The 27,925-nt window shown below is 37.1% G+C and overlaps 2 protein-coding genes across 4 annotated transcripts in view; one reads left to right on the plus strand and one right to left on the minus strand.

The window, feature by feature from the left end:
- The window catches only part of LOC106052962 (equilibrative nucleobase transporter 1-like), a 156,812-nt gene that overhangs the window by 58,220 nt on the left and 70,667 nt on the right, over positions 1 to 27,925 (minus strand). The window lies entirely within an intron of this gene.
- Positions 125 to 27,895, plus strand: LOC106052967 (uncharacterized). 2 transcript variants are annotated; one of them, XM_056007037.1, is made up of 15 exons: positions 125 to 282; positions 8,352 to 8,433; positions 8,592 to 8,655; positions 9,391 to 9,540; positions 11,516 to 11,576; positions 13,420 to 13,514; positions 13,864 to 13,935; positions 16,151 to 16,284; positions 17,139 to 17,166; positions 18,503 to 18,581; positions 19,979 to 20,125; positions 21,257 to 21,384; positions 25,485 to 25,579; positions 26,210 to 26,277; positions 27,568 to 27,895. In XM_056007037.1, exons 1-15 carry the CDS (start codon positions 204 to 206, stop codon positions 27,879 to 27,881), a joined length of 1,596 nt encoding a protein of 531 aa, XP_055863012.1. In that variant the 5' UTR covers positions 125 to 203; the 3' UTR covers positions 27,882 to 27,895. The 2 variants fall into 2 exon arrangements, with proteins under 2 accessions (XP_055863012.1, XP_055863013.1); XM_056007038.1 differs by lacking the exon at positions 125 to 282 and adding an exon at positions 7,109 to 7,195.

Below are 27,925 nucleotides of genomic sequence, written 5' to 3' on the forward strand. Positions count from 1 at the left end.
TTAGGCTCTAAGCTCAAAATCAATCTAAATTAATGTATTGTTTTGTTATGCTTTAGCATCGCAAAGTTGTTGTTTTTTTTGTTTTTTTTATAATTATAATTTTTTTCTTGTTTACAAAATTACTTCCGTGAAGCCATTTTTTTTATTTACATCAGCACCGAACACATCGATCTAGATCAATCATTATCGAAAATAAAAACATCATGTATCTAAAAAAAAATATAATAATGGTTTATCACTTTCTGAGATGGCTTTTAGCTATCTTCTCATCATATACAATAAGTAAGTTCAAGTCTAGATCTAGACAGACTCTAGACTAGAGTACTCTAGATTAAGTTTGCGTCTAGACTCTAGACTCTAGATCATCATTAAAGGGGAAATCCGATAGTGTTGACAATTTTTGAAATAATATGTGTTTTGATTTACAGAAAATGATTATATTATTCTTTTTTTAGCGGCCCCCGTAAGGGGAAAAAGCCGCTATTAGGTTTGTGCAAAATGTCCGTCTGTCCGTCTGTCCGTCTGTCCGTCTGTCCGTCTGTCCGTCTGTCACACTCAGATCTCGAAAACTAGAAGAGATATGAAAAATATTATTTCATCATTAAATCCGGCTTGAAAAGTTTAGGTGCAACGGCTACTTTTGGTTTTCTAAAAGCAAACCGTTTAATTTATAAAATTAATTATGCAAGCGATTTTTTCATAAAAATACACCAATTCTAAAACAATTACGTAAATGTAAGGGAGGCAATGTTACAATATGCTAACAAAGATGGACAATTTTTGTGTATTTTCAGTATCACTAAGTCAAATATATTTTTAAAATGTACAGAAAATGTTTACAACAAATACAAATAATAGTTAAAGACTTTTTTTCTGGTCAACTAGCTGCTAAGATTAAAAGAAAACATTTCTGTTTGTTTATAAAGGCTAATAATGCACTTTGTATGTAAATATCACGCACATTTTTTTAAATGGACTTTTTATGCAGCGATTTTCGTGCAGTAGCGTAACGTCGCAACATGATCAGGTGCTAAACCAATTCCTTAAACTTTTTTTAAAAATCAGATTTAATTTATTTTTTGTTTAGTGCCCCCATCCGAATAAAAGAAGCTTATTTTTGTGCGTTTTGTCTGTTGGTCGGTCTGTCCGTCACGATTAGATTTAAAAAACTAGAACTCTAAAAGCTATTGAAAATCTGATTTACCCTTTAATGTTCCTCCCATAACATCTCAATAGTTTTAAGTATCTAAAATTGATTGTTCCGGATTTTTGTGTGCAAAACTAATCAACGCCAACAAATGTTTGTTTGCTCTTCTAACTTATATTACATTCAATTTCCATGCTTAAACGTTGCAAAAACACATTATCAATAATATGTTGTTCCGTTTTTTATGTAAATAGCATATTAATGCTAAATCATAATCTCTATACTGACTTATATTTCATTAAGTGTAAAAATGTTCCGGATATTGTTTTATAAAACATGAATTATGCCTAATGATTGTTTGAAATCGCATAAGGCTTTTAAAAAAAGTAATTTACTAGAATTGATTACTGAAAATTACTTTTTAGACATTTAATTTTCTTGTAAAACATAACATAGAAGTTTTGTAATCGATAAAGAAAGTTCCGGATTTTGTTTCTTACAAATCGTCGCCAGAAATTTCCGAATTTATTTAAAAATCTACTAACGCCAAATAATTGTTTGAACTCCCTCTTCTAATTAATAAACAAATAATCTTCTCATTTACGAAATAATGTTTTTACGGATTTTTATGAAAAAATATTTTAACTCACTACTCTCTTACAGTACATTTAACTTTCTACCTAAAACATTAAAAAATCTAATTATCATTAATATTATGTTCCGATTTTTAAGGAAAACAGAATCCAAACACCAAAGTAAGGTATGAAAATCTCTCCACGTGGCTGTAGTACATCTAATTTTTATACGAGACCATCCAAAAAATTTAATTAACGGTATTACATTTATCTGAAATTCTCTTTTTCTTTTACTATTTATACAAACATCCGGAACAATCTATTATATAAACTTTTCAATTGTGTTCATACCTAAAAATTATTGCGATGTTTTGAAACGTAAAATAAAGGTTAATCAATTTTTAATAACTTTTAGTTGTTTTTTTTTATATCAAGATAACGGACAGACCGACTGACAGACAAATCGCAAAAACAATATGGCTTTGATCCTTTTTAAATAATATCTATTAGAACTCAGTGCACCAATGTCTATGAACCCTCGTTAAATATCTCGTGTAAATAAAGACATTTTTTTTTATGGTACCGGTACTAGCCTATTGTGAGGAAATGGAATTTTTTTTCTTTGACGTCATATGAATGGACTCTTTAAATGTAATGTTAAAAGAACGCACTCGGTGCACCAATGTCTATTAACCCTCGAAAAAATTGCTTGTATTAATGAAAACATATTTTAGTCTAACTAAGCCGTGTGACGTAGTGTTTTTTTTTTCCTTTGACGTCACATGGAATGAATTCTTTAAATGAAATGCTAAAAGAACGCACTCGGTGCACCAATGTCTATGAACACTCGAGAAATGGCTCGTATTGATAAAGGTGATTTTTAGTCTAGCTAGGCCTTGTGACGTAGTGTTTTTTTTCCTTTGACGTCATATGGAATGAATTCTTTAAATGAAATGCTAAAAGAACGCACTCGGTGCACCAATGTCTATGAACACTCGATAAAAGGCTCGTAATGATGAAGGCGATTTTTATTCTAGCTAGGCCGTGTGACGTAGTGTTTTTTTTCCTTTGACGTCATATGGAATGAATTCTTTAAATGAAATGCTTAAAGAACGCACTCGGTGCACCAAAGTCTATGAACACTCGATAAAAGGCTCTTATAGATGAAGGCGATTTTTAGTCTAGCTAGGCCGTGTGACGTAGTGTTTTTTTTTCCCTCTGACGTTATATGGAATTAATTCTTCAAATGAAAAAAAAACTCGGTATAGTAATGTTTATTAAGCCTCGTTATGTGACTCGAGTTTAAAAAAGGAATGATATCTTGATTTAGATCTAATCTAGATTTTTTTAAAACTAGATCTAGATTTTTATTACAGTATATCTAGATCTGGATTTATATTCTAATTAAAATTATTTTGGAGTCTAGATCTAGAATTTCTAGATCTAGTTTAGACTAAAATAGACTAGATTAAGATGTAGAATTCCAATTTCTAAACTTAAAGTGTAAAAAAAAAGTGTAGATTTTCATTTCCAAACGTTTTGATCAATATTGTAATGTTTTAATATACTAAAACTAATCTACTATTTTTTTTATTAAATTTAAATTTAAATTTACGGCAAATGAATCTTTGAAACATTATTACTTTTGACCATCTGATGGCTGCCTGGTCGTGCCGTTTGCGCGCTGGACTGTCGTTCAGATTTATGGACGGCCCAGGGTTCAAACCCTGCCCGCTCCCATCCCCCGTCGTCCTGCGGGAGGTTTGGACTAGGAAGTAATTATCTTCAACTCTGAAGGAACATCCGAAACGTGTAAAACATTTTACATCAAAATTAAATCACCTCTTGAATATTATTTGCGAATATGCAGATCCGACAGGGATCCGACTTCGACGGGGGCCGCCTCTGAGTTTGTGTAACACAAACTCTCTTTGTAATCTTGTTTTTATTTGCAATAATAACTTAGTAATTGATGTTTTTCCGACGTAATTTTTCCGCGCATCCAAAACATTCAGACATTCACCGGGTTTCTATGTGACGTCACACTAGCGTACTAATTTAATATATTGACTTATTGTATAACGGAGACCATACAGCAAAGTTAACATTCTCATAAAAGAAATATATTTTCGTAAATGCAGTTAGATCTAGGATCCTGTAAGCAAAGAAAAAATGCGTATTAAAAGTAGATTTGCATGCTTGACTAACCACGGCAGTGTGTATTTTCTCACCAGACCACTCAACACACAACAAACACTATCGCTTGGTTGTCTTGTCATGACCGACTACACGTAGTCTAGACTAGCCTTACACTGACCAGTTTGTTCGAATAAGTCAGACACACGATCTATTTACTTCTTGGAAATAGGAGAGGCTTAGATGAAAGTTTTTTTTTCTTGAGTTAGTTATCCTAATGCTTTTAGATCTACCTATACATGTATTTAGTACATGGTACATGTACCATAGCTCTGGAATAGGCCGTCACTAATCCCAAGAGCCTGTAAGAATGAAGCGATACTATTGGTTAAATCTAGTTTCCTTTTCAGTAGTGTTGACGGAAGTGACGTATCCTTAACCTAAAAACAAAATCTCAAAGCACCCCGTTTTTTTGGAGATGTCAAGAATTTACTGTCTAATATATTAAATATAAATGTTTCTAAACCTTTTTTTAAAAATGGTAAAATGTTTACTATTACAACTTTTTACGCATAATTCAAATATGTCAATAACTCAAATTTGAAAAACCATCGGAGTTTCCCTTTAAACTTGTAGATCTAGATCTATCCCCTGACTAGGTATAGAAGTATTTTTTAAAGAAAGTTATTTAGATTACGATCTATTAACATGCTTGACTACATTGACACATGAAGTAACGTCAGTAAATATATAATATATCTTCTCTTTTGAAGTAACTTCTGTTATTAATTAAATAAGATCCTTTCCCGCACAGCACTCGTCTCTAAATACAGTGTTAACCGAACGCTATATGAGATTCGAGGGTTATATGATAGTTATATCTATAGACCAGAAGAAACACGATTGCCGGTCCGCCATAAATAACGTGGAGGCCTATACGATGAAAGTAAAAACAGACCTTCTACATCTAACATTGGGTCGAAGCCCTCATTGGGGACCTGAAAGCAGTGGGCATTAATTGGGAAGAGGGTATGGAAGACAACTCAACGATCTCCTTGAAAACAGCTTGACTCCCTACGCGCCAAACGTTCCGGGAAAACTCAAGTCTAATATTTTTTTTTTGATGATATGATGCATTTAAAAAATGTCTTCTGTAACGGATGCATGTGTAGTCAGATGTAGCTGATGTATTTCTAGAAGACTTAATTCGCCTAAGTGCGTGCGTACCTTGTATGATGTATTTTCACTCTGCGAGTCCTCATGCACACCGTTACAAATAGAGATAAGGTACTAACAGGAACACAAACTCAATGACCAAGTTGACTCAAGGTGAACTTCAAACAAACGTTTATTACAGAATGGGCCACAGTCTAGTCTGTCACTATAGAGCGATGTTATCCCCTTGTGAATCTAGCGGTAACTGATTAATTCTAAGTCTATCCTAATCTCTAACCCAAAGTCTATGTCGTCACTAATAAATGTACGTTCACTGTCGCTCTAATAAAGTGCGCAACCCAACTAACTAAACTAGCTATCTAACAGTTCATACTGTTACCTGTAATTCCGACTTCCCAGATGACATATAAATGTACACTCGCACATACCTTTTCAGTGAAAGAAATCGATTGCCTTATTCGGTTACAGTATTTTTGTTTATTGTTTTCCCACCAGACAAACACAAGCCTTTCGCGATTATAGTATGAATAAAATAGTTTCAAAACTGCTAATTGTGCAGCATTAGTAAATACGAATATTCACATTTTACTAGAGTAACACTTTAAGAAGAATCACTAATTCTAGAGATACTTCAGTAACTTCTAAAGTAAAGTAGCACTGAACTATAACTTACACATCCAAAATGGACCCAAATAGAACCTAGCAAATACCCAGAAAAACATAACTGTAAAGGCATTTTTCTTATTCCATATGCTGGGATACATTCGCAAAATTTCGCATTTTTACCTAATGCTGTTAGAGCAATGAAAATAGTTTGCCAGGAGAACCAATGAAATAGCTAGGTTAAATTCTCTATAACCAATGCACGATAACGTAGATAGGGAATCTTTTCTCGTTTCAGCAGATTTGGCGCGAATTATAATAAGTTACTGGAAGATTTACTTATGTAATTCATAATGGTCAAAATGTTGGTAACAAGGCAATTACCTAGTCGATTCTTTAATTATGTAATGTTGATGCAACACTAGTTTTATTATCTCCCTTTAGGGAACTAATTTTCTTCTTCCATACCCCTTTGCCTTTTAAAGCCATACATGAGACTGAAATTGTCCTTCTTGAATTGACTTAAAGCTAAGCTAATTCTTTTGAAATTGAACATTGACTAAAGGTGTATGTACTATATACACTGTCACATGTGGGAAGGAGTTAAATTTTTGCCTGATGGCTTTCACTAGTTTAAATAGAAAATAAAATGCACCCTAGAACTAAGGATTTGGTCGTCTGAATCAGCGTTTTTGTCTGAAAGACAACTCTATTACAAGTACAAAAGTCCCATGAAAGTTGCTGGCCTTGAAACTTTTCAATATGAAAGAGATAACGAGGTAGAGAGTGAATAAATACAACAAAAAAACCTTGAGAACAGATCAAGGTCTAGAGGAGACAGACTAATAGATATAGAGAAAAACATCTCAGAGGAACACCGAGAGAATACACATTACACACACACACTTTTCCTTTTCTCTCTCTTTTTTATCTCTCTCTTTCTTCTCTCTCTCTCTCTAACATTTTTATCTCCCTTTCTCTTCTCTCTCTCTCTCTCTCCTATTCTTTCTATCTTCTCTCTTTCTCTTCTCACGCTGTTCTCTCTCTCTATTCTCTCTCTGTCTCTCTGTCTCTGTTCTCTCTCTCCTCCATCTTCCTTCTTTTTTCTCTCTCTCTCTCAATCTAATATAAATTACATTAGATTCTAGATCTAGAAGTAAATCTAGACTAGATCTTTAGAAATGGAAATCTAAACTTTAGCTCTAGTGTTACATCTAGACATCCATCGCAGACATTTATTCCTCGCTGGTCGAATCATAAATTGCGTATTTCCAGTAGCTGACGGTGTCACGGGTTCAATACCCGATTGGAAACCCCCCCCCCCGCCCCCAAGAAAATGCATCAATTTTTAAAAATTATTTTATTATATTTATCTAAAATATATATATGCCAGCTGAATTGTGCTTCGGTTGTCTAGAAACTCCCGGGCTCATAGGACTACCATACCCTCCGCCATCCTGTGTCATATTACGGGAGGTTTGGACAAGGAAGTAGATTATCTTCAACTCTGAAGAAACATTCGAAATGTGTCCAACATTTTTCGAATCCAAACATAGCGGTAATTAATTTTAAAAAGGCAATTAGTAACATATAGAGCTAACAGATGGATGCCAGGTGGTATGAACTACGGACTGTGGTCATGATGATCCAGGTTCGAATCCCAGCCTTTCAGCAGAAACTCCTAATTAATCTTTCCGGAACGTTCGAAACTTGTAAAACAATTTTAAAATATGCAAACTGGGTCTACTTGTTTTGAAATATGTTTTCACTGCTTCGTTTTATTAATCATTATTCAAACCAAAGCCATAAACGCCATCATTGATTGATTATGTACAAAAGTAAAAGTAAAGTTCCCATAGACCTAGTGATCTATGGGGCAGATGTTTCTATGGCCTACGGTTAATGAGAATGTCGTGTGGCCAGCACAACGACCAACCGCCTTTACTTTTCCCCAACTAACGTCAGGTGCCCATTAGCGCTGGGTGGATTCAGAGGCGCCCTGAAGATCCCAAAAGTAAAAATAACAGTCCTCACCAGAATTCGAACCCGGGACCCCTGGTTCGGAAGCCAAGACCGCGCCTCCAATTGATCATTTTACCTAGGATGAATTCAAGGTGCTCGTTGAGCCTCGTTTTAATTTGTGAGAAAGTGCATGATAGATAGAAATAGATGAAAACAAGGTGAACACATGGGAAAGTGCAAGTAACTTTATATAACAAATAAGGACATCGAGATCTGTAAATTAATAAAATTTCACACAAAAAAAAATTTTTTTTTTGAAATCTCTAAATTAAAGTTTGAGATAAACAACGGATGTGTCAAAATAAAAAAATTAAGCATAAAAAAGAAATTTAAGAAAGAAAAAAAAAAGAGTGTACTCTTGCAGTTGTTTCTGTATTGGTAATAGATTGAAATCTAGCTTTACAGAGTGCATTACAGTGTTTGATTTAACTGTGGGTTTCGTTCAACATTAGTTTATTTATAGACCACACAAGGGGGATAACTGAGCGTAGCGAATTGAAGTGCAGTACTTTTTCAAGAGGCGAGCTTCTGTCACGCATTGCTATGGCTTGTAAACTCTGAAATAAACATGCACACCTACACACACACACACAATTGCATGCTGAACACAAAGATTAGCATATATTTTTGTTTTAAAACAACAAATATTTGTGATGCTATTTTTTTTTATTATCTCCCTTTTATATCCGAAGCTCCTTCCCTGAGTGCCCTGGTGAAGATGGATCCGGTCGTGCCTTTCGAGGGCAAGACGTATTACATCCGGTGTGTACTGGAGTAAGTCGCCATTTTGAAAATAATAGCTGTAACACTAATAGAAAGAGCTCCATTCGTCTGATAGTTAAATATAAGCCTATAATGATTGCAGATTGAATTGACCGAACAGACTCGTTGACAGATGCGTTAATTGTTTTTTGACTGTTCTATTCTGACAGGACAGAGCTGGTTGAGTTGGAAGAGCTTCGTCAGACTCCCTTCAGGTTCCAGTTGAATGACAAGGTCGGGTTCAGAAATACATTCTTTACACGAATATGAGACACACAACGTATACACGCAGAAACACACACACACACAAACTATTATACACATACGAACACATGGAACCACAAAGAATTGCACATACACACACGAAGAGCTAGTAACAGAGAGAGAGAGGGAGAGAGAGAGGGAGAGAGAGAGGGGAGAGAAAGGGAGAGAGAGGGGGGGGGGGAGAGAGGGAGAGAGAAAGAGAGGGAGAAAGAGAGGGAGAGAGAGGGGGAGAGAGAGGGAGAGAGAGAGAGATAGAGAGAGCAAGAGAGAGGCAGAGATAGAGAAAGAGAAGGCGAGAGAGAAAAAGAGAAAGGAACAGAGAGAGAGAAAGAGAAAAGAGGGCCAGAGAGAGAAATAGAAATAGAGGGAGAGAGAAAGGGAGAGAGAACGAGAAAGAGAGGGAGAGAGAGGAAATTATAGAGAAAAAGTTGGCGAGAGAGAGAGAGGCAGAGATAGAGAAGGAGAGAAAGAGTGATACATACTGTGTCACTGTATGGAAAACTTCCAAATGTAGCTCTACTGGTAGGCTCTTAGCCTTAAAGCAGTTCGCACTTTCCTTGATTGGAGGATATTTCAACATTCAATAATCTCTTCTAGTCCCAAGCCAAGCTACTTAGGCTTTGATCCGTCCCCCAAAATAGTTTTGATTCAAACTATTTGTATTTCTAACCTAACCGAGAGATTCGACCAATTGTTCGATTGTAGACCTGTGACGTGCCGTCTTGGTTAAAGTGTGACAGTTCTCCGCAGAGACTTAAGGACTGGGACTGCTACTGTTACCGGAAGTACGTCACAGAAGAGCTGCTTATGTTCGACTTTTACTATTTCATTAAGACATTTCCAGGCAAAGTCGTGGTAAGTAGGTCAGTTTGTAGTGGACATATTAAATGCCGGATACACTTATTTTTTTAACGCCCTATGCTATAAGCCAGTGATGCCCAAAACTACGACAAGAGGGCATATCCGGCCCATAACGCGATAAGATCCGGTGCCTTCGAAATGTTTGGTCACAATTCATAATGAGGTGTCAGAAGATTGGTTTTGTTGGGGCTGGACAGCTGCATTGAGGCGATGCGGTTTGAAGCACGCGCGTAGGCTGAGTACGACTGACCATCAATGCTAAAATCACATAATTTCTTCCCCTTGAAAAAAAAAACTGTAGGGATTTATTATGTATCATTATAATAATAATAATAATATACATTAACAAATTATATAACTTTTACAACATTTTATCGTAATTTTTAAAGCTGTAACTCTTTCTCTCCGTAATTATTTACCACATTCTGGTGGAGTTAGTTAGGAGAGAAAGAGTTAAAGCTAATGTCACACTCGTTAAGACCCTGTAAGTCTCATTTCCCCTGGGGCGCTTTATTAAGAACTTTCGTCTCCAACAACATGATCAAGGTTGGCGGCCGTCCTTCTCAAACTTTCCCTGTCTCCGTACATGGTCATCTCACCTGACCATGCTGACCAGATATTTCACTCACAGGGTATTATTATTGTGTAGATCCGAGTATTCGAATAGTAAATGGCCAATATTTGGTAATAGAGATCCAGAAAAGGTAACATTAAAAGACAGCAGTTTAGATCTAGACATATGGATTCGAACCCAGGACCTCAGGTTCTGAAGCCAAGCGCTTAACCATTCGACCACCGCGCCAACCCCCTTACTATTAAGAGCACACTTAATTTTGCTCGGCTTCCGAACCTGAGGTTCTGGGTTCGAATCTCGGGGAAGGCTGGGAATTTTAATTCGGGATTTTTAGAGCGCCCTTGAGTCTACCCAACTCTATTGGGTACCTGACTTTAGTGGGTGAAAAGTAAAGGCAGTTGGGCGTTGCACTGGCCACATAACACCCTGCTTGTTAACCGTTGGCCATAGAAACAGATGATCTTAACATCATCAGCCCCATAGATCGCAAGGTCTGAAAGGGAAACTATTACTTTTTACTTTACACTTAATTTACAGCGTCATACTTTGGAAATGATTGTCTGTCTACATCTGTCAATACAAATGTCGGATATACTTTATAGCGACATACTTATGAAATGACTGTCTACTGCTTTCTATACAAATGTTGGCTATATGGCTAAGTGGCTTAAAATTAAACTTAAGAGGTTCGAATTCGAATCTCGAAATAGATCATGATTTTTAAGACTAAGACTAAGACTGCTTTATTGATCCTTACGGAAATTTGTTGTGATTACAAGGACTCTTTTCTCATATAAAGACAACACAACCCAACTGAAATTCGACTCTAACTAAGTAGTGTTTGCTGAACGCCAATAGGCAGCACGGAAAACTTCTCACCTACCCCGCGCCGCCCCCCCCCCCCCTTAACGGGTCCACAAAAGAGATTGACCCGCAGCGAACAGATCAAGTTCTAACATTAAAGACGACCTATACATACGCAAAATAAAGCTTCCGATCGATGAATTAGTCCCAAGCAACGTAAACAATAGATCCATTCGTCCCAGTTCAATAAGTGCATTGTTTGTTTCAAGTTGTTTTTTTTTTCATTCTAGTTTTAAATCAAAATCACCGAAAATGGTTTTTATCTGTGGGACATTTGCCATTGACACCCAGCCCTGTTTATAGAGAGTTTTAATATCAACACCGACATGTTAAAGTAACTATTAAGGTTGGAACAGCATTCATTACAGCTTGCATTAAGCTAATCAAAGTTTAAGCTGTTAGATCGAGGTAATTACTGAATAGATAAATAGCCGAGGAAGTTGAGACTGTATACATTTTATGCGTACCAGAAAAAAAAATGTATTTACATCGAGTTGTCATTAGTTTTAATCAATGTTTTATTCTACACAGAATCTGACAAGCTGCGGACTCGAATACTACGCCAGTGACAAAAGAGAGGTAGAAACTGTTGGTGAGTGGCTGGCATCGATTACTGCTTAATGTATCGCTTAGTTTTAAAAGATCGTATCGAAATCAAAGAAAACGAAAATCCTGTTCACACACAAATACCTTGACATACATGAAGACAGACAGACAACATCATGGGGGGGGGGGAAGGGGGAGAGAGGAAGGGAAAGAAATCAAAACACGATACCCACACAACTACACACACAGACACACACACACTTGCCCACACACACAAGCCAGCATGAGCACAGGTATAACATAGAAACAAGAAAAGTACATACAGAGAAATGCTATCTATTACTTCTTTGGTGTGGTTTTGTGTCTGCTTGTGTGTCTTGTTGCTGTTGTTGTATATTGTTATTTCTTATGTTATTTTGTATGATACTGTATGTTGTTGTATGTTGAATGTTTCTGTTGTGTGCTGTTGTTGTTGAATTTGTTCTGTTATATGTAGTTGTTGAATGTTTCTCCTCTATGTTGTTCTTGATGAATGTGTCTGTTGTATGTTGTTGAATGTCTCTGTTGTACGTTGTTGAATGTTTCTGTTGTATGTTGTTGAATGTTTCTGTTGTATGTTGTTGAATGTTTCTGTTGTATGTTGTTGAATATTTCTGTTGTATGTTGTTGAATGTTTCTGTTGTATGTTGTTGAATGTTTCTGTTGTATGTTGTTAAATGTTTCTGTTGTATGTTGTTGAATGTTTCTGTTGTATACGTTTTGTTGCTGTTGAATGATTATACTTTATGCTGTTATTGTATGTGATTGTTATTGATGTAATTGTTTTGTTGTTGTTATTTAAAATGCGATTTAAACCTAGAAAGAGGTTATAACATGCATGCCAAAGTTCGGGTGTTTCAGGGTCTTTCGTCGTCACCGATAAGTACCTTGCATCCAAATTCACCAGACGCTGATTTTGTCTTCTTACATGTCTGCATGTTATTTGTGTTTGTGTCAATATTGTTATTGTTTTAGTCATAATGTTGAAGTCTAATCAAATTTCCATTTATTTAGACCAACAAAGTTAGCTTATCAATGCCTCTGATGTTATGGCTTTACGATGTGTTTTTTAGGTACACTTCTATTTTTTTTCCTGTAGCTCCATTCTTCTAATTGTTTATTACGATAGACAATGGGCGATTTTTTGTATATTGTAATTACTTAAGTGAGGCAACTCAACGAGACATAGACGTTTATTCACACGACATCACAGGTACACAAAACAACATCTTTCTTAGGCACAGTCTTGGGCGGAAATCGTTCTCCTCTTCTAATGTTGACATCCTTTCCAATCCAGTTTATCACAGTGCGCACCTTCTAGCTTAGATGGCGGTGCGAATGGCAGAGTTATAACAATATTAAGATTTTCTTTTTTTCCCCCCTTTTATTAACGAATGTGATTAAGGAAGTTAAATGAATAAATGAAGTCATCTCTACTGGAAACATTATTGTTAATTATTTTTTAATTTTAACTTTCTTTCATTTTATCTTTTTTTTTTTTTTTCAACAACCATCTTTTTTTTTATAAAGCATGTTAACCTATAGGACGCTTCTCCAAACCAGCCCTAATGAGAGCCTGGCATTAGTTTGGGGAAAAAGTAATGGCGGTTGGTCGTTGTGCTAGCCACATAACACCCTCGTTAACCGTTGGTCACAGAAACGGATGACCTTTTACATCATCTGCTCTAAAGATCTCAAAGTCTGAAAGGAGAACTTTACTTTTTATATGTAACAAGAAAACATTAGAAAAAAAAAAAAGAAACAATTCTCCCCCCCCCTCCCCACACCCCCCCCCCCCCTACCAGGTGGAACTCATTTGATATGTATACATTTTGTTCATTTACTTTTAGACTTTTCTGTTGTTCCTGGACCGGCCATACAAAACTGTTCTGATGGGGAGATGGTGCTGAACTGGGGCTTTCATCCTCACAGCGACTTTGTCAGGGTAGGTCTTGCCGCACAGCTTTCCAAGGCTTTGTTGTTCTACAGTTGACAAGTATCTCAGTCGCTTTAAGAAGTTAAGGCACCCGATCTGTATTAGTATTGGTAATTAATTATTTCCTTTGATCTCAAAAAAGGGATATAAATCCTATAGTATTGAGATTGATGACTAAATGTAAAGTTCTTCCCTTTAGATAAGCTTTTGGTTTATACTATGTTTGGCAAAAAAAAACAAAAAAATTATATCTAGATCTAGTTCAAAATGAGAGTAACACAAATACAGCAATAAGGTTTCTACTTTTTTTTTGGTTTCAAGGCTCAAAAGTCTTAATTTTTTTTTGTTCTAAAACTAGGAGCTAATGAGACCGAAGAAAATCGAATGGTTCTTTCAAGATCGACCACTGGCAGACTACGTCGTCAGTAGGGTGAGTTCAAATCTTGGCTTCGTTAAGTCTTATATGTTATACACAGTTTAAGCTTATAGAATGTATGAGTGTACTTGATTGTATGAAAGTCTGCAGATAATTTGGCATTTTGTATCTAAAGCGAAATAATAACTTTGTTGTTCGTTGCTCAAGTGTCGTACATTCCTCAGACATGAAGATTACTTTTACAAAGCTTATATCAACTCACTCTGTCTGGTAAAATGTTGGTACACTTTATTTCTCCCGCACCCAATCTCGGAACAAGTTAAAACTTTTCACAATTATTCATTAGCATTGACAAGACATGAATCTTAAAAAACAAACAATTTGTCCATTAATTGCTGGTAAAAGAAAAGAATATAACTTATACCAGCAAGGGAACTTAATCTTTCAGTGTTCCCATATACGGCTAAATATGTAGGGCTTTGTCCCCGTTATATTGAAAACCTTAATTTTCCCACACCCATTGTCGGATTAAGTTGAATCCTTATACAATTATTTATTTTATCTAACAAAATATGAATAAATTAGAAAAAACTTTACTAATTAAAAAAGTAAAATAACTTCTACATTACTGATAGATATTGATAGATGTAAATGCGTATTTATTTCCCTTAGATAAGCTTTGCTTTAAAAAAAAGATTTTAAATATTTAGCTTGTGTTCAAATCCAAACCTCCTACAGAACAGTAGGAGATGGCCGTGGGTCGAGGTCAGACCATCGTGACGCAGTTTGAAGCGGATACCACACGACCAGGCAGCCGTCCATTATTTTTTTTACTCCATTCTGCCAACTTAAACTTCTAAGGAATCCGAAAAATTTTTGAAGTTTTCAACTTGATCAAGAAAGATTTATTGTAAGAATGATTTTAAATGATTTTAAAAGTCGTATATAGTGTTCTTATCCCATAATACAAAACAATACATTGATCAATACAAACATGCAGCCCTTCCAAAATCTAAAGAGTGGGGTTCCTATATTTTCGTGCAGATTTATGTCCATAAGTTTTGTATGATTATTTATTAATTATAAATCTGCTTTCTAATAAAAGGTTATGTTAGCCTATTTCGTTGGGTAGTGAAATCTAATCAGGTCAGTCAGGTAGAGCATCGAATACAGCAGTGATGCCCAACCTAGTTCCACCTGCGGGCCAATTTTATTTCCGACACTTGTGTCGCGGGCCACATGACCAAACAGGAGCAAAAACGAAAAGAAATTGACCTAAAACTTTTTTATTAGGAACCTGTGGATCTAGTACTTACTACTTACTGTACTTACAGTAATTAATGGCATATCTGTAATATTTTTTTTTTATGCGTCGGAAACTGGCTTCATTTCTCTACTTAAAATGTGAGTAAAATTGTAGATAGTTAACCAACCACCCATTTTCTGGACTCTTTGGTAAATATCCCCATCAATCCTTTGATTTCTAGTAGTAATTTAAAAATATTTTTATTCGCGTCTGAAACCAAGAAAGATATCATTTTTTGTTTTATAACGCTGTTTACCTGTTGTAAAAAAAACAAAAACGGCTACACTTTCTTTACAAATCAAACATGTTGAGTTATTATAGTTCCAGAAAAAAAATTCGTTCACTTTTGCTGGTAGATTCTAAATTCCACTTTTTAACTCTCCCATTTCATAAACTTATAAATGTTTAAGGTCCTGGTGCCAATCCATCAGAGGGCCCTAACGTAGGTAAGATACATTTCTCAACTTTTTTCTTTGGAAAAAAAAAAAGGGGGGGGGATTTCTACTTATTCGGCCGATGTTTCAGTGGGCCTGATGGAACCACATCGCGGGCCGGTCTTGCCCGCGGGTCGCATTTTGGGCATCACTGTTCAATAGAGCATCCAGCTTTTTTTTTATATTCTAACGACGATCTCTGAGCATTGCCCTAATCTAAGCCAACCATTTGCATGCCAACCTGCCCATTGCACTTAAGGGTGATCACAGATATTTCCTGTCTTCCATTTGGAGGCAGACGTGAACGCTATTACAGTGAGTGAGAGATATAGCCATGATTTTTTTTTAAATGATAACGTTTCAGGGTTCACTTGTGAGGGGATTTTTTTTTAAAGTATAAAGGAGCAAAAAAAAAAAAAAAAAAGTAATAATTCGCAAAATTTTCTTGTATGGGGAGCTGGTTGTTTTCACCCTCATCCAAAGCCAGTATACGCCACTGTCGTCAAATGTGGGTTTTTTTTGTTCGCAGAAAGCCTTCGTAAGTCACGTGAATCAATGTTGTGCCATAGTCAAAAACGGACTCATCCCGATGTTAAAACTGAAGAGATTGACCAATACGTCCAGTGGTGTCTACTCCATCAATGTCATCTTTCATGCGATTAGGTATGGGTTTCTTTGTCCAATAATAAAACTATTTGAGGGGGGGGGGTATACTTTTGAAGGCCCTGCAAGTCCAGGATTTTTCTCCTGTTAGTCCAGGATTTGTATCAATTTTTAGGGCCTGTTAGTCCAGGATTTGTATCTATTTTTAGGGCCTGTTAGTCCAGGATTTGTATCAATTTTTAGGGCCTGTTAGTCCAGGATTTGTATCTATTTTTAGGGCCTGTTAGTCCAGGATTTGTATCTATTTTTAGGGCCTGTTAGTCCAGGATTTGTATCTATTTTTAGGGCCTGTTAGTCCAGGATTGTTATCCTTTTGAAGGACATGCAAGACCATGATTGGTATCTTTTTGCAGGTCCTCTTAGTCCAGGATTTTTATGCAGATCCTCACACCGCTTTGTCTTGCTAATGTCCATACTATCATATGGTAACTTCAGAGTCTTTAAGACAAGTGACAGGGGCTCGGACCATTCAAGACCAACATTTGTCTATTCTGTGCTCTGTACCAATGTGTGTTGCAATGTCTGTAAACTTTTCTTCGCGCTAGTACAATATTGTGTATTACAAGAGTTATGCTCATTTGTTCATGTGAGACATGTTCCCTTGTCTTAACTGGAAGCTACCAAAAAAAATGGCCAGGTTTTGTTCTGGATCGTATTTAGCTAACCAACAAATACACTTTGGCATTTTGATTCATGGTCTCTGTAGGAGTCTTTATATATACAGCAAGGTCACATTGGTTTTGTTCTGGATCGTATTTAGCTAACCAACAAATACACTTTGGCATTTTGATTCATGGTCTCTGTAGGAGTCTCTATATATACAGCAAGGTCACATTGGTTTTTTGTTTTTCCAGGACAAAGGCCGGCAACACACGACAGGACGTAAGTAAACTCTAAATACTAGAGAAGTTATAAGTTAACTCGTAAGGTCTTTTAATGCTAAATCGACCACCAGCGGACAATGGTCAAATCTCTTTTGGATGTGGCAAAATGTGTAGGTCGCAGCTGGGACTGCGTAACCATGTGAAATACTGCACTCCTCAGTAATCTCCAAACTCGGACACAAGCCAAATTATGATTAGATATTCGCTTTCTGAGGAAATTTTAATAGAAGATAATTTATTATGTTCCATAAATCGCATGTGGTGTTTCAAAATTAGGTTTCTTCATGACTTTTGATCAGAGAACGTTCGGATCTTACGTAACACCACAAAAAATCACGTTTTTTTAATCCCACTCCAACTTTAAAAGAAGTTGTAACAAAACTCACCCACCCCCCTGTAATAAAAAAAAATTCAAATTTTACAAAAAGATTTATTTACTAATTATCGTTTTCCCAAAATACATTTTCCATCATGGTATCTATAGAAATGAAGGGATACGTCTCGAGTTTTATCGGAGCTTGGGTGACGTATTCAGTTTCTTCCCCCAATAGTGTACAGATACAGCGGGCGGTGGGGTATTATTATTATTGCTTTTATATAGCACTAATTTCTTGCTTATAGTATGCTCAGAGAGCTATTGTCCAATCTCATTTGTGGACCAGTGGGTCAGTAAACACAACTCTGCTCGACTCGGGTGTCGAACCTGGAGCCCCCTTCATTGGTAACCCAGACAAGCCAAGTTCAAGCGTACTTAGTCTCTCGACCACTTTAATATTTTTTGAAAACCTGTGTGTGATGACTTTCTAATTGTTATTGAGCATTAAACATGTCATCAAAGTAACAAACTCGTCTAGCTCTATTAAATATCAATCTGCAGCACTTTAGTCACTACTAAGTTTTCTATCTCACAACTCCACCGACAGGCCTAAGCCGTTCAACCGTTGTTCTGCAGTCCTGACTCACGTTACTCCAACTAGGCTGACACACTTGACCATTGGTCAGGTACATGACATCGGCGTAACTTAAGAATGACACATACTCTACGTTGGACTCTACGACAAGCACACGCACACCGAAATCCTTGTACAAGTGTGAAGTCGGACCAACGAAAGTCAAGGGACCATTGTATCTATTAGAATTTAAATCCATAAACACAAAATGATCTTAGGATTTGTTATTTCATTTTGAAATTTTTTTTTTTTTTGCTTTGTAACAAGTCATCGGACCAACTCCCCCTTGTAATAAATTGTATAAAATGTGTATACACCCCTGCTGCCCTCTTCAGCCGCTAAGTACTATCTTAATGTTCCTTGGTCGTGTTCTCTCAATCTCAGACCATTGACCTGTATGGAGACGAGGGAGAAACGGCCATCAGGATTAAGAGAACGTTTTTTGACATGGAGAGTTTCGGCGGTAAGGGACGACACACCAATATGTGTCTAGTCTGTGTCTTGTAGCAATGTGTGTCGCAAAAGCGTGTTGTGGGTGGCAAAAGTGTTTTGTGTGCTGCAAAAGTGTGTAGCGTGTTGCGAAAGTGTATTGTGTATGTTGCAAAAGTGTGTAGCGTGTTGCAAAAGTGTATTGTGTATGTAGCAAAAGTGTGTAGCGTGTTGCGAAAGTGTATTGTGTGTTTCAAAAAGCGTGTAATGTGTTGCAAAAGTGTGACGTATGTTGCAAAAGTGTTTTGTGTGTTGCAACAGTGTACCATGTCTTGTGTGTTACAAACAGTGAGACATGTGTTAAAGCTTACTGTGTGTTACAACAGAATGTAGTATGACTTCCTGGATGTGTGGTATGTTCTCTGGACTGTCGTCTTGATGGTTGCGGGTTCGGACCTTGAACTTCCTGTTTTCACTTCTCTTGCGACCTTGAAGCGTACCTTGACGAGTACACTAGGTGGCACGTAGAAACCTATTTTAACCCAATAGCTTGAAAATACCCAAAAAAATCTGTGCTCTGGACTGTCGTCTTGATTATTCCGGGTTCGAACCTTGGCTGCCGCTATCCGTTCTTGTCATGTGAGATGTTTTGGACTTGTGTAAGTAAATATAAACATACAAATACTTTTAATTATTGTAAAATTGTGATGCGTGTTATAACGTTAATTTGTGTGTGAAACTTGGTGCTTTGAAAGTGTGCAAGTGTTTAGCGTGTAACGGTGTGTTGTGTTTTATATTTTATAAAATGTTAGCCACTCAAATGCTAGACACTCCAATGTTACCTTCCACAGTTTGAATCAAGAATGCATAAAAAGTATTGACGATATTCTAAACGTGTTTAATTTTATGCCAATAGTATCTGGTGAGGTCAGGGTCGATTCCACAGCGTGACATTGAAAAAAAAGGAATCCCTACTTAGGGAATCAAATTAGTTTAAGACGTATTCAACGCTCAATCTGGACAGCGCGTGAACGCCGTCTGCTAAGAAAAGTGGCGGAGGAATATCTAGGCAGAAATAAAGAAACTAATACCACCGACAAAAGTTGGACCCAACTGTAGGTTAAGTTGACATTTCATCAGACTCAAGTTACGAACTTAGAGAGACTAGTTGTAAAGCGCTCAGCCTCCTAACCGAGAGAGCTCGAGTTCAAATTCCGGTGAAGACTGGGAATTGATTCAGGATTTTTAGGACCCACGATAAAATATACCCGAAAAAGTTTAAAGACAAATAGGTAAAATATTAATAATAAGAGCTAAAATAAAAAAGAGCTAGAATACGAAAAGAGTTCAAGTTAAAAAAGGGCTAAAGTATAAATAACGTGAGCTAAAGAGGCCAAAAAGCGGAAATTAATGTGTATTTTGTATTCGCAGCTTTTCCAGCCAACACGACGTCAGCCGAAGAATATGACTACGACCCGGATGTAAAACTGATGCCCTCGTTGGATGAGACGACCACATTACCGCCCATTCCCGTGGCTCAAAACTCGCTGAACGGGTCAACAAAGTTGATGGTCACTTGTAAGTACCCATCACCTGTGTTTGTATGTTACAGGCCTTCTATGGCGATTGGTCTCGCCCCAACTCCACCGTATTGTCGGAGATCTACTTTTGGAAGTACAGAAACGGAAATCCTATTAAGGGGTTACTGGAGTGCGAAATTTATTTTTTTTATTTTTGCTTTAACTTAATAACTATTGTTATATTATATTATTGTTATATATATATTGAATGTTGTCTATTGTTTCCGGGTTGCCATGGTAATGGCGGCCATCTTGAAAATAAACAAAAATTAGTTCATATAGGAAAATTCTAAAATTTTTCAAAATAGATAAATTTCAAAGCTAAAAATACTTACACCTTAAAGTATAAAGGTGGCTGGAAGGAGCTAGCTAGATTTTATACATTTTCCCTTAGTATTGTGCATTTTATGATTTTTAAAAAAAGGGTGATTTTTTTCCTATAATCCACATTTTTTTTCCCAAAAGATCATATATTAAAAACTTCTTCAGCTAAAGTCATTAAAACTAGCTGATTCTCTGTATTATTTATCTCTGAATATGTGTACCGAATTTGACACATTTATCTCTATTAGTTCCAGAGATTTTAGAAATATGTTACAGGGGGGGGGGGGTCACAAAAAATGCATTCACTCAAAAACAGTGAATTTGTATTAAGAAAAATATGGAAAATAGTGTTCACCATGCTTCATTAAAATGCTTTTTTTCAATAAAAAATGCTATTTTTTAGCAAATTTTTGGTGCCAGTTTATAAAATACATGTCCACCTGTTTAATTACACCAAAATTGAAAAATAGATTTTTTTTACCCAAAATCGGATCCAGTAAGTACAGAAACGGAAATCCTATTAAAGAAATAAAACTTTTATTCAAAAAGTCAAGAATAAATTCTTTACCTTGTTTGATATACCAAACAAAATAATTAATTGCCAATAGTTAATTAACTAATTGGCTATTATTTTTATTGATTCTTGTAAGGTAAAAGAAAAAATTGCGCGAAATTTCAGCTTGATCCGAAATTTGGAGAAATAACGTGTACAAAATTTTTTTACCAGACAGACAGAGTTGATATAAGCTTTGTAAAAAGATATTTTTTTAAAAAGGCGATTGAGAGCTTATTGTGATGATTTCAGACCCTCCCAACAACGACGTCTGGTTCAAAATGAAAGGATTTAAAACTTTGACAGGCACCATCCTTGTCAGGTGCAGTGTCTACAACATCAGCTATTTTGGTCTGCCAGAGGTCAACTTAACCCTGTGGGTATGTTTTACAGATGACAATTGAGACCATCTAATAAAGCTCTAGTCCTGTTCGGTTCACTAGCGGATCCAGAACTTTGGAGTGGGGGGGGGCGATTTTTTTCCAAACCCTAACCCTAACGCCCAGTAAACCCTAACCCTACGCATAAACGTACATACAGCGCGCGCGCGCGCACACACACACACACACACGCACACACATATATATATACGCCATAAGCGTTTTCTTGCTTTTTTGACTGCAGATACGCATTCTCCTGACAAGTATAGCTCATTCTTCACAATGTAGTTCGGGGCGAAGCCCCGACGCCAAAAGCGTTTTCTTGCTTTTTTCACTGCAGAAACGCATTCTCCTGACAAGTACAGCTCATTATTCATAAATGGAGTTCGGGGCGAAGCCCCGACGCCAAAAGCGTTTTCTTGCATTCTTCATTGCAGAAACGCATTCTCCTGACATCTACAACTCATTACCCATAAATGAAGTTCGGGGCCCGACGCCAAAAGCGTTTTCTAGCATTCTTCTCTGCAGAAACGTATTCTCCTGACATCTACAACTCATTACTCATAAATGGAGTTCGGGGCGAAGCCCCGACGCCAAAAGCGTTTTCTTGCATTCTTCACTGCAGAAACGCATTCTCCTGACCTGAAGCTCATTATTCATACTATTAAAAAACGACCTTTCGAATAATGTACTTGAAAAATATTCTAATTTGAATTTATAGACCCATAATACATTGCAAATAAAACCGATTTGTTCCTTGAAAAGATAGGATACCCCACGTATTTAGATTTTTGCTTTGAGGATCGTCGCCGAAAAAAAATTATTCGATAAATAGTATTATTCAAGAAAACTCTAGCATAAATTGTGAGTTATAGTCCCAAATTTATTTAGCTACAAAAATATTAGATTGAGTAAAGGTTGGGAAAAGGCGACTATGAAAACGTTATTTGAGTCTAGAACTCATCTCAATCATGACTCTTATACTGAAAAATTTCGTTTGAATTCTAACTTTTCCAATGCAAAGTCTTTCTTAAAATACTTATGATAACTTCATGTGAAATTACAAAAGCTCTGTCTGGAAATGGGAATGGCGGTAGAGTGAAAACGATTAATCCTCGCTCCTTTACTAATTTCTGCTAAAGATTGCATTTGGCATTAAAGAATATGTATGGGGTGACTCGATATAAGAATTTAATTTATAGTATATGTAAATTATATTAGTGACAGATTTTTTTAATTTTGTAATTTCTTAACTATAATACAAAAAGAAAAAGTATTGATTTGTCCGATGGGGGAAATGCGATTGCATGTATCGCCCCTCCCACCTGGTACAACCCTTTTTCATTTAAATTTTCTAATGATACAATTTGAGATTAGAGTGTGGTACGACATATTTACAATGGGTCACATATCAATACGTAGTTTATATTATATAGATATTCAACTAATTTTATTCACAAACTATGATTCTCCACAAAAATAGGACCGCCCCCCCCAGCACTCAGAGGGCTAGAGTGGGGAGGGCAGTACTTGCAATCGCCCCCCCCCTTACCCCACCGAATCGGCCAAAATACCAGAAAGGGAGCGACATAATATAAAATTTATATATTAATTCAACTAATTTTGTTCACAAACTATGATTTCTCAATAAAAACGGACCGCCCCCCCCCACTTAAAGGGTTTAGGTGGGAAGGGCAGAAGAGATATTCGTCCCCTCCCCCCACCAATCGGCAAACAGGGAACGACATAATATAAAGATCGGTTAAAATATCAATAACAAGTTACAAGGATATAGATATTTAATTGATTTTGTTAGCAGGCTGTGATTTCTACCAATAAATTGGACCGCGCCCCCCACTCGAAAGTTAAGGGGGGGGGGCGGGATTGATACCATCGCCCCCTCCCGACCCCACCAAATCGGCCAACATACTAGAGGGGGGGGCGAAATAATCTAAAAATAGGTTGAAATATAAATAATTAGTATATATTTTTAACATAAGTAATAAATTCGTATACAAATTGTGTGAATCCTATACTAAAGTTCGTCCGCCCCCCCCCCTCCGGGGGGGGGGGTCGGCCGAGTGGGGGGGGCGATCGCCCCTACCGCCCCCCCTCTGGATCCGCCAGTGGTTCGGTTAGATTTTATGATCCAGTTCGGTTCGATAATAAGTATAGTTTTGGTTCGGTTCGGTTCGGTCAGATCTGAAGTTCGAATTCCAGTTCAGTTCTCAAGTATGTAAATGTTTTTTCTTTAAACGTTTTGCATGTTTCGGATGTTATTCAAATTCTGGAGATAATTAAATCCTAGCCCAAACCTCCCCTGCGTAGACGGGGGATATCAGCGGGCAGGGTTTGAACCCGTGACCTTCGACAACACCGAATGAAAGTCGAAAGCGCTTACACACGTCCAGTATATATACAACACTCTTTCCTTTCTAAACACCAAATGAACATGTTTTCTCAGAATACATATAGGTCTAGGGGGCGCGGTGGCTTAGTGGTTAAGCACTTGGCTTTGCGAACCTGGGGTCCTGCGTTCGAATCTTAGTGAAGATTGTGATTTTGCATTTCGGGATTTTTAGGGCGCCCCTTAGTCCAGCCAACTCTAATAAATATGTATTCGGTTGGTCGCTGTGCTGGCCACACGACACCCTGCTCGTTGACTGTTAGTCATAAAAACAGATGACCTTAAAACATCATCTCCCCCATAGATCGCGAGTTCTGAAGGGTGAACTATTTACGTAGAGTTCAAAAGTGAAAGCGCTGCACTAAATGAAGCATTAAATACCAGAAAATCACATTCGAAATTGTTGCTCCTGTCTGGAGGGACAATAGATGGCTTCAAATAAACTGGTGTTAGGCCTAATTGCTATATTTTGAGTTGCAGCAGAATCTGTCGTTGCTAAAAAGGCCAATTATGGAGTGCCAAACTTAGCAACAGTTCATACACTGAAGTTCTGCTTTAACTCTAGCAGATACTAGCCGAATATGACACACGGGCCTTAGTTAAGGAATCACTGATTTACCTTTTTTTTAAAAAAAAAAAAGTATTTAGCCACGAAAATGAAAGTAGTGTGTGACAATGGGTTCACCAGTTTATCCGAAATATTGATATCAATTATAAAATACTGTCTGTACTAGAAATATTTGTTTTAATTGTTGGGGTCTTCCTGTTGTGGGAGGGACATTAAACATACACTACAGTCTCCGCCATGATCTAAGGAACATTTGTGCCACGTTTTATCAAAATTGGTCTTCTTCTTCTTCTTCTAGCCAGCTTTATTGCTGCTGAGCTGTGAGCTCTTTTGCAGACTGTGCCAAGGAAAAAAAGTGTGCTGTTTTCTTCAGTTGTTCAGCACTGCCATACAGGGTGTTGGTTATGTTGGGCTGTAGTGGAAGTAGGGTCTGCCTAAGGTGGATTAGGGAGGGGCATTCAAAGAGGATATGGTTTACGGTTTCAAAGGGGTGGGCGCAATGTCTGCAAAGGGGTAGTTGTGTGGAGTTTATTTTGTTCAGGTGGTAATTTAATAGTGGTGTGTGTCCTGTTCTTAGTTGGAAGATTGTAGATTGTTCTTTGCGGGGGAGGAAGTTAATACTGTCCAGTTTGTTAGGCGTAGTCATTTCTCTGTACATGGCTCTGCCTGTGTTTCCTGATGCCCATTGGTTGAGCCACTCCTCAAAATTGGTCAAATGGTTTTGATTTATATGCGGGACATACATACATATATACATTCATTCTCCTTACATTCTAACTTATATATTAGATTGCACATTTATTTCTCTTTCTTCTTTTTAAGGCTGGCTGGTTTTCATTTACTATTGATAAAACTTTTGATAACGTTGCAAGACGTTGAATCCTTACTACAGCACATATTCCTCACTTAAAGGAGTCAACCTCAAGTATAACGTGAAAGTCTTATCTAGAAGTTTCAATTCCCTGTGCCTCAAAGGACACGTTTCTTCCAATCGTTTAACTATTACCTTGTATTGAGTTTAAAATGTCTGAGCTAAACAATGCGATACCTGGAGACACCTTTCCCTAGTCCTGTAAGAGCGCTCCCTGTAAATTATTTACTTCAGCGTCTTGTATTTTGTTTCAGGAGATGTCCAGGAGAGTCAGATCTAAGCCGGGGGAGTACTCACTGGTCTACAGCGAGGCTATTGGTGGGAGACGCAAATTTAACTTCTCTTGTGGGTAGGACTCAAATAGAATACAAAAGATAGTCCTGCGATTCGTTAATATAGACTGTAGAGTAGAGTGATTCGTTACAGGGGTACTCTTTATTATGCAAATATATTGTACTTGTCTGGAGTGGTGGTATAAGCTGAATTAGTAACCTATATATGTCGCCGATTCAAAATCAGTTTGAAACTAAAAACAGATAACTATACTATCTTATAGTTTCATAACCACCTCACTAGCAGAGTGGTTAGAATGTCGGCTTGAGGAGGCGTGAGTTCGACTTCAGCCCCCCCCCCCCTTTTTTTTTAATCCTTTTAAAAACCGATAGCGGTAAAATTCACCCGAATATCTCTTTCCCCCCCACCCCCTCTCCACAACATTTTCCTAACTGGTCCAGACAAGTGAAAGGATCGTATCTTGATGGGAAAGTTAAAAGGATGAAACAGCGCTCAACAAAAACAATTGGTAAAAAATGTATTTCTTATCACTTATATTTATTGTTGTTGGTCTAGATCTATTACAAACTTATTTACATGACTGATCCATACTAAATGATACAACCACACTTCGTATAAGATTTGTTTTTTGGGGTTTTTTTTTAAAGGATTGTTTTCAATCTTATACTTTTTTTCCATATTTCAGACTAACCGGAGTGGCTCTTCAGTGCTTAGACTCAGAAGACTCTAGGTTAAAGCGCGTCTACTTAGATGGTAACTCGATATTTTAGTACAGTGATGCCCAACCTAATTCCACTTGCTGGCCATTTTAATTTCTATCACTAGCGTCGCGGGCCACATCAAGAAAAGGTACAAAAAATGAAATAAAATTGACTCAAAACTATTTTATTAGAAGCCCGTGGGGATCTAGTGCTTACATTAATTAATTGAACATTTAAAGTTTATTTTCACCGGAAAATGGCTTCTTTCTTTACTTCAAATGTGAGCAACATTGTACACAGCGTTACCACCGACTTATTTTCTGGTCTTTTTTTGGTAAATATTTTCATGGATCCTGAATCTTTAAACATAGTTTAACAATCTTTTCTTCGCGGCCTAAACCAAGAATACCGCCATATTTGTTTCATAATTCCGTTGTTATGTTGTTTTTCAACAAGCTACATTTTCTTTATAAAACGAACATATTGGCTTATCATCATGTTCCACAAAAAGATAAAGATCAGTTCATTTTTCCTGGTAGATTTTACATTCCAATGTCTCGAAAGTACAAATGTTAAAGGTCATGGTACCAATCTATATGATAAAAAGTGAAGCCCCTATCAAAGGTAAAGACACGTTTTTTTTTCCATTTATTATTCTTTTGGTGGGAGGATATTCTACACTTTGTGCCGACGTGTCGACAGGCCGGATGGAACCACGTCGCGGGCCGGATCTGGCCTGAGGGCCGTATTTTGGGCATCACTGTTTTAGTAGATAGTAGAGACTTTTTCTAGTGTTAAAGCATTAGTACAATAGTTTGTTTAGTGTGTGTGTGTGTATGTATAAAGTAGCGGTATCGGCAGCAATATAAAATATATTGTTAGTGTTGTTATGATGTCTCTATTAAGTAGCGGTTCTAAGGAGAGGCAAGTGTGGCAACTGCCCCAGGCCTGAGGGGGGCCCAGGATCGTAGGTTACCTTGGCACCTTCAGCTTCGCAATCCAGATCAGTTCTGATTAACTAAGACTTGTTACACAATATTTCGGAAGCTTTCCGGGCATTGTTAGCGCTATATCTCCCTCACGCATTCCCCAATCAAGTTGATACTTTAAACAATTATTTATTGTATCTAACAAAACATGAATCAATAAACAAAAAACTCAATTAGACAATTAATTACAGGTAATTTATTATTTTGTTTGAAATCTAATAAGGGAAATAACTTATACATTATAGGTAGATATAGTTTTATGGACGGAGTTCTTCCCCCTTTCGATATAACCCTTTTTTTTTTTTCTTAAAAAAAAGAATTTGTTAAATTTTGCTTGTTTATTTTATATACAGAGATCGAGAGTGAGAAGCCCCCAGACAATTTAGTTCCAAATATCATGAAGATTATCTTTGGCACCCAGACGGTGCTGTGCATTGGGCTGATGCTCTGGCTGGTGTCGCTAATGCTGAAACATGTACTGGTCGTCATCAACAAGGAGATGCGGATGAATCAACTGGCGGCGAAGATGATCAGCACCAAGGCAGGCCAGAACATGCTCATGAAGGCCATGAAGGACCGTGGTGACGTCAGCGAGAGGGAGGACACGGATGTAGACGAGGATAGCCGAGTGGTCACTTTTTCTGAGAAGTCTGGGAAGACTAAATAAAAGACTTTTCATCAGATCGTATTCGTATCATATCGTATCATATC

This window comes from Biomphalaria glabrata, chromosome 12 (genome assembly GCF_947242115.1).
Source record: "Biomphalaria glabrata chromosome 12, xgBioGlab47.1, whole genome shotgun sequence".
NCBI classification, from domain to species: domain Eukaryota; kingdom Metazoa; phylum Mollusca; class Gastropoda; family Planorbidae; genus Biomphalaria; species Biomphalaria glabrata.